The 7,813-nt window shown below is 42.7% G+C and overlaps 1 protein-coding gene across 1 annotated transcript; it reads right to left on the reverse strand.

Moving 5' to 3' along the window:
- Window positions 1-349: 349 nt before the first annotated feature.
- zfand5b (zinc finger, AN1-type domain 5b) lies at window positions 350-7,730 on the reverse strand. The gene is made up of 6 exons (XM_024382297.2): window positions 7,571-7,730; window positions 2,944-3,116; window positions 2,703-2,808; window positions 2,426-2,523; window positions 2,157-2,285; window positions 350-1,984 (listed from the first exon to the last, which is right to left on the reverse strand). The coding sequence occupies exons 2-6, from the start codon at window positions 3,095-3,097 to the stop codon at window positions 1,836-1,838; spliced, it is 636 nt and encodes a 211-aa protein (XP_024238065.1). The 5' UTR covers window positions 3,098-3,116; window positions 7,571-7,730; the 3' UTR covers window positions 350-1,835.
- Window positions 7,731-7,813: the final 83 nt, after the last annotated feature.

Genomic DNA, 7,813 nt, shown 5'->3' on the forward strand with positions numbered 1-7,813 from the left:
ATCCGTTATCCCAGCTACAAAGGATAATCCCGTCGCAGGCGGCATTCAAGTCAAGAAAACCCCTCTAGCTTGATAGGCAGCTAGGCCAGCTGCTATGCCAAGCAGTTCCCCAGATCCTTGGTTGGCAGGATCCATGGACAGTTAGTTGCTGAGACCACTGCTGACACAAACCGCATCGCGGGACCCCAAAAAAGGTAGCTAGCTAGTAACTTTTTCAATAGAACAGTTGAGACTCAAAACAAACCGAGCTTTCCCTCAATTCAACAGGAAGTTAAAAGAACACCCTGCGTTCTGTTAGACAGGTAACGTTCAAGCCACGATGAGTGAAATAAATTGCCAGAGTACATGATTCTATATCTCTGTACATAATTTTATTTACATGGTACAATTTTGCTGTAATGTTGGGTAACAAGATTATATGTGCGGTACATAAATATAAAGATGGTTTGTACAAACTTGCATAACTAAAAAGGGTTAAAAATGAAAAAGGTGAAATCTCACAGCCCTACCGAGAGACTAGAGCTGAGCAGCCAGACACACAAAAAAAAAGTCCACTGGATCAGTTCTGACTACTGAGGAACACAGGTACTTGCACACAATACTCAGCCACCATCCATCCACCCATCAAATGGCATACATTAGACATGTGTTTAATACATAGCATGTGATTCGTACTACACAATATAAATCAGAAATATATCACACATTTTCTGGGAAATATTGATCAAAAGATTAGTGGACCTAACCCTTCCAACCTCAGCAATCTGGTTAATTTAGGCTATTTGTCATTGATACAACAACCCAAGCAAAACATCCCATATCCTCAAAAAAGATCACAGAATGTGCATCAGCACTGTCACATGACAAGAGTTTGGGGTCACATGACCCGATCTCAATTGCAGGAAGTGAACGGTCTGCTGCCAGTCTCCCATCCAGCCAGACAAAGGCAGCGCCAAGTTTCCCCTTCAAATACACATTACATCACAGCATCAGACCTAAATACTTTTTAGAAACCCCATCTTTAACGGATACAAGTAAACCTAAGCAATGGTTTTTAGTGCAGCACACATTGCAGGAAGAATGAACCAGTGGAGCAGGCTTGTATGAGTACACTGATATTCTGTTTGATTCAGATGAATCTGATGAGAACCTATAGGGCTGGAACAGAAAACATCCATCCTCCAAGTGTCAGTGCCACTTTCACCATTCATACTGGATGATCATTTCATAAGCATCTTGAACAGGTTGTTCTTTAGGTGATAAAAAAAATAAAAGACTTCATTTGTTAAAGTCACTTCTTCACATCTCATCTCACAATAGAGAATGTGCTTGGGGGTCTCCCCTGAATTGAGGCCCCATACAGCACAGACACAAACATGTCTGGTAGTACATATAAATGGACTGATCCGGTCGGGGCTGTAACAGTCTCATAGGCTACAACGTCCCCCCTCTCCTCAGAAAAATCTCATAAATACAGAGTCAAAGTAGTAAACTCATGACAACCACAACACATCAGACCGCCTACTTGACAACAATCAGATTCCCAAAAAACACTAAGAATTAAGCCAGGTCCAGGCGTCCCTGGAAAAGAGTGTCCTAGTCTGCTGAATTTTTTTTAGTTCTTCTTTTGTCTTACATTTTTTTGTAAAATCGTAAGCTCAGACAGAAAACAGAAGAAAAATGTGATCGTTCATGCATTGCAGACAACTGGATTCCCCCATACTGTTAAAAAAAAAAAAAAAAAAAAAAAACTAGTCCTTTAGAACGCAGGTCAAGTGCGAGTCCTTTTTTTTGCCAATCACTCCAAGTGTTCAAGGTCAAAGTGAGAGAAGGTTTTATATTCTCTGGATCTTGTCAGCCACCACCACAGGGTTCTCCTTGCGGATCTTGGCGGCGGCGTCGGCTTTGTAGTCATACGGGCAGTTGTGCTTGTCTGAATAACGGTGGAGTCCACAGAACAGGTTCCCACAGCGGCAGTCAAAACCTGACAGAGCAAAAAGGCACAGTGAGTCAGTCACACTAATAGACCCAGCTCATATCACCTCTGCGCAGTGTATCCTATACTCAATCATAGAGAGGCACATAAGCCATAGTCTTGACTGAGGTCTGACTGAATAAGCAACAATGTTAGGCAGTACTGGATTGTTTGTCCTCACCTGTAAGGCCAACCTTCTTGCGGCACATGAAGCACCTGTTCTTTTTCGGTTTGGCGGAGTCGGGTGATTTGGATTCATCACTGCCGGCAGCACTAGGAGGGGAAGCTGAGGCGGTGGGCTGAGTGACCACTGGAAAGACCAGAAAAATAAGACATCAAAACAACAGAGCCCAGAGACTATTCACAACCACCTCCCATCACAGGCCTGTAACCACTCATGTGACCCCCACCCAATGAGGCCCTGAACACCCATATGAATCAGACACGCACCAGGTTCTGCAAGCTCTGCTTTAGGCGACGCTCCTTCCTCTTCACAGGAAATGCTCATCTCGGTCATCTGTTGGGTTACAGGAAGAGCTGCTGCCCCACTACAGTGAGAGAAAGAGAACAGGTGCTATAGGCTTAAAAAATCCTCCACTTCATACTAGCAATCTCATTCAGATGTAACAATATAACAAACGTGGTGCAAGAGAAGTGAGTAATTTGGTGATACTTGGTCTTAAAGAATGGTTTCCATGGTCATTTCAGAGTAGCAACAGACCCTCACCTGGCAGCTTCGGCCTCCGCTTCAGCAGCAGCAGCATTATTCAAAGATGCCTCAATTCTCTGGATGGTCGAGGTCTCCATTGTGGGGCTACTGGACACACTGCCACCTAAATGAAACAATACATGATTAGATTAAGTAAGAGAAAATGCACTGACTGCAAAAACATGGGAGTTGTAAGGCATCTGCTTCTCAAACAGATAAAGATTAACAAAACCAATTGTGGAGGAAAGGTAGATCTTACCCATTGCACTCAGGGGGCTCACTCCATTGTTCTGTCTGGTCAGGTGGTCCTTATAGCAGACAGAGCACATGCCACTGGTCCTGGGGTTTCCAAAGAAACCACAGCCGGTGGCACAAAGCATGGGCGCTTGGCTCTGATTGGTCTCCTGTGCCATCTCTGCAGATTGAAGTGTCCTGGACATAATTAAAATACATTTTTTAATAACCCTTTCAATATAAAACGCTGGTCAAAAGTTTTTTTAAATGGTTTTGAGTTTTGAAAATGCAGATCCTTGAACGCTAATGTGACCTCTGCCAATAGAAGATACTGAACCCACAACCTAAGAAGCAACATGCCTAGCATTCTCAAGGCAGTCCTGTAATCACTGCAGCATTGAGCTGCTTAAACCATTAAAAAAAAATCCCTGCCACTTAATTCAGGTAACCATAGATACCCAACCATTGTCCCATTACAGCGTCAGAGCACAGCATCGCCAGTGAGGCCATCTTCCTTTTGACTTTGAACTAAGACCACTACTAAGACTACGTTGGCAAACAACCTGAAAGGGTGCATACACACTGCCACCTAGAGTTTTGTTTGAACAGATAAAGTAGGGTTGGGCGATGTCTGGAATCCTGCATCACAACTGATAATGGCGCTAACGTTGTTGGAATGGCCATGGCTGAACTGTTTCGGCCACAATCTCAATGTTACAAACAATTCTCTTAAGCAGGAAAAGGCCAACACTAACAGAGCATTTGGTGTCCGTCGAACTATCAATGGTGTGTTCTCCAAAAAGCTAGCCGAGAAGAGAACTGCGTGATGAGCTCAGACTCACTCAACACTCCCCAATCAAACTAATTATTGTTTTAAGATGGTCATATTATGGATAGTTTGGCAATTAGATTTTTAGGACACCTTTGGGTATAAATAAAATATTGAATTTGGCCTACTACTATAGCCCAGAGAAATGCATTGAATGACACATTCATAAATGGCAAAACAGTCAAAAACAAATCATAAGAAACCAGGTTTAAGTGTTTAGCTTACATCTAGGAGATACAAGAAAGTTCTAGACAGAGACACACTGAACAAAAATATAAAATGCAACATGTAAAGTGTTGGTCCCTTGATTCAAGATAATCCATCCACTTGACAGGTGTGGCATATCAAGAAGCTGATTAAACAGCATGCTCATTACACAGGTGCACCTTTTGCTGGGGACAATTAAAGGCCACACTAAAATGTGCAGTTGTGTCACAACACAATGCCACCAATGTCTCAAGTTGAGGGAACGTGCAATTGGGATGCTGACTGCAGGAATGTCAACCAGAGCTGTTGCCAGAGAATTGAATGTCCATTTCTCTACCATAAGCAGCCTCCAATGTAATTTCAGAGAATTTGGTAGTCCGCACCGGTGCGTCAATCGACTCTAGGTGGTTAAAGCCAGAAACCTTTTCGTAAGACATGGCTAAAATAATAGGCAGAAGGGTTTTATTACCACTTATCGAAAGTACTGCTGTAGGAGCTTATGCAATGCCCTTTGCTCAATTAAAGGCTATGAATAAACCCTTCGACAATATTATCAACATTTGTTTATATGTTTAACTTGTACAAGTAACGTGCACTGGAAGTGCTATTGACAGCCTGGTGTAGGCCTATATAATTGACTGTTTGGTTTGCAAGGAGGGATTTTCCAGCAGCACACAATTCGTTTTTCCTAAAGCTTTGGTTAGGTGAAGGCCATAAATGCATATGTTTTCTTAAACTTCTCATTTGATTAATCCATTTTGTAATAGATGGTTCTCGCTGTCAATATTACGGTACCATGTTTTTATTTAGGCTATTCACAAACATAAAACTTTGAGACTCAGTTAATGGCTTCTTACATTCATTTGAAGGTTGATCATGAAAGAGTAGGCTATACGCTTAAGCCAACAAGTCACATTCAAATAGAATGACGATTGGGGGGAAAAGGGGAAAGTAAGCTTTTAAAACAAGCCAGACAATGGAGTGTCCGCTACAAAAGGCCCATGATCATCCGACATTGAAGAGGTGAGAGAAATGTTCAGACATTCTGCACAGCTTTTGGCACCATATACATTCATTAAAATAGACTATGGCAAATAAGAATAGGTAGGTCATTTGGTATGTTTCCTGTTGAGTGCTGCCCAACTCCAGCTGTGCCAGCCAAGTTAAAACAAGCTAAACTAGCGTCTGTTAAAAATTCTACTTACTTGCTGACGACGTCAAACATTGTTGATCTCCAATTACATTGTAGTACCGCCCAACCCTTATTAAGTAAAGGATGGCGATTTACCGCAATCTGTAGTTATGGAAGGTTTCCTCATGAGTATAATTGTGTCATTTCCTTCAGTTAACTACTTAAAATGGTGAAAGTCCTCAATGGCGCTGGTCATGCTAAAGCAGGCTTCTGGGCACTAGGGTCCTCTATCTACGGGTTCAACTCAACTCGCTCACAGTGGGTTTATTTGGAGGCACATTGAATGTTCTCTAAACAGAGATTTGATAATCCCAGGGTTTTAATAGCCTCGCTGTCTGTAGGTAGTTTTTTTAAATGTTGTAAAAAAAATAGTTGGTTTAGACCCAGTTAGAATTTAAACCTTGATAGCACCACCGGTGAGTTCATCACAGTAAATGTGTGGCTGCCTGCCTGGTTATCGTTAACAGACAAGACAGGGGTCTAAACAGATGGCGGGATGTGAAAACAGTGTTCAATCATTGGCAAGAAGCAACCAGTCCTCCTGGTTGCATCACTCACTATCATGTCCAGAGATGAACAGAGTGGCGTTTGAACCTTTCCCCAACCCAGAGCGTTCTGATCAGCTACAAACAACTGGGATAGTGGTACAGTAACAGTCTTAAGGCAGGTTGATAAATACCCAAAATTAAGTAGCCAGTTTCCATTCGCTTAACCGTAGCCAACTAGTCTGTTCATGGAAGAAAACGAAAAGCAAGTTGAGGCACTTGTATCAGTCTTCTAGGAACCGAGGAGTGCCGCGCAGGGGTGGGGAGACTCACAAGCCCATGCCACGCTTTCTAGCGAAATGCCTCAGAGGTTTCCCCCAGAAAGGCACTTAAATCGCCGCATCACGTATGCCTGCTGACTGCAGTGCTCTTTGCTGCCCCAAACTCGCATGGACGGGGTATTAGCTTTCGCCTGTCACAAGGGTGCAATGTGACAGGCTGATCTCAAAAGCGCACCCACACGACCTCGCTACGCTATTTATAGGTAACCCTGGAAGCCCCACTAATGTTTGGTTACGTCACCAAACCATAGCGCCTGCTCACAGTGAGACGGGTCCGTTCGTAATTTGTTTCTACAGAAACGTGTGGAGGGCGCTCACGGTTTGACTGAGATATGGTAAATGTTTACATACAAGCTGCAATGCCACACACACGCCTTGTGTGTGTATTGACAAGAGCGGTGGCTTTGCCTTACACATATATAATAACCCGTGTGTTGCTAGGTAGCTACATTATAAGCCAACACCAACAGTCCCATCTCTTAGCACATATGATTTTGATGTCTGCAATACCGATGAGCCCCCCCATTAATCAACTAACAATGTTATACAAAACTACAATGGATCTATCATTATCCATTTAATAAATCCCCCACACAGACTGGCAAGCTAGTTGGGACAACAGTTCCGGGGAACGAATCAGACTGTACTGCAATACCAGTACAGCTAGAGTAGAGGCCTCGATTGCTCTTTAAATCCACTGAGTCACGCTAGGCTACGTAGCTAGTGAAGACTGTAATTCCGACATCTAACGAAGTTAGCCTACCATCACTGTACTACCAAACAACGTCGTGATAGATGTTCAGCTAACTACAAATGATCATACAGCAGTAATTACTATGATCCAGCAAGATAACTAGTGAAATGTGGTTAATCCATGTCACGACGATTACCGTTAGCTAGCGAAGGTTAGCGCTTTGTCTTTCCCTTTTGTTCCCGTTTTGTCAATTCAACATGAACAAATGTAGTTCTTCCAGTAATTGATGTATACCAAAACATCTGTAGCGACAGTCAAATAAAACGGATGTCAATTTAAACAGACTTTAGGGACGTTAATCATGTAAAATATTCGAAGGTTGAGCAGGTGGCCTCGAGTTGATCCACATCACAGTCAAGCTAGCTTAGCTGCCGACGACGCATTCGGAATCAGATAGTTGCCGTTTTAGGTCGGCGCTGGCTCCTGAGAAGCCTTTGGACGATAAGTCCCACTGCCTAACAATTGTTTTCCACGGCGTAATAAAAAAAAAAGATTCAATTGTTTGACCCCCCCAAATAAACAGCCAGCTAACGTTAGCTAGCGTAACTTAACCCCTCATTTATTGGGGAAAAAGTACATATCTGTATTTAGCTAGCTATTGACCCTCATTGTGTAATCGTAAAGTAATGAAACTAGGTTTAAAATAGCTTTGACGGACCTGTATAGCTAGTTAAACAAATTTAAGTTGTATTAACGGTAAAACTAGCTCGTTAGCTACCGTTATCGATACCCTTTCAAAGACACTCAACAGCCAGTAACGTTCGTTAAATATCAACAATACTTTGCTTTTCATAACGCTCAAGCTAGTTCGCTGGAAAATATTTTGTAAAGGAGTTTAACTTACCCTCAGAACTAGTGTTTTTGCACTGTAACGCTAGTTGGTCGTTCGCTGTACAAAAAGTCCTGGCAGACTCTCCGTTCCCCTTCCTGAGATACTGAGGGCTCCGTCTAAAAGTACGCCCGCTAGAGAAGCTACTGACCGTTTTCCGCTTCTGTTATTTTTTTGTTGTTGCCTTCTTTTAGTACCAGTGGTAACATACGTCATGGAAAATAGCGACCCTCTGATTGGAAGACAGGAGTGTAGGGG

This window comes from Oncorhynchus tshawytscha, linkage group LG20, assembly GCF_018296145.1.
Source record: "Oncorhynchus tshawytscha isolate Ot180627B linkage group LG20, Otsh_v2.0, whole genome shotgun sequence".
NCBI classification, from domain to species: Eukaryota; Metazoa; Chordata; class Actinopteri; order Salmoniformes; family Salmonidae; genus Oncorhynchus; species Oncorhynchus tshawytscha.

What these genes read in the sequence shown, in the direction of transcription:
- zfand5b (XM_024382297.2), bottom strand. Translation starts at nt 3,097, where the DNA reads ATGGCACAGGAGACCAATCAGAGCCAAGCGCCCATGCTTTGTGCCACC. An exon ending in AGCAGAGCTTGCAGAACCTG is followed by an intron (nt 2,286 to 2,425) that starts GTGCGTGTCTGA and finishes TGGTCTTTCCAG; the next exon opens with TGGTCACTCAGCCCACCGCC. An exon ending in CAAGAAGGTTGGCCTTACAG is followed by an intron (nt 1,985 to 2,156) that starts GTGAGGACAAAC and finishes TTGCTCTGTCAG; the next exon opens with GTTTTGACTGCCGCTGTGGG.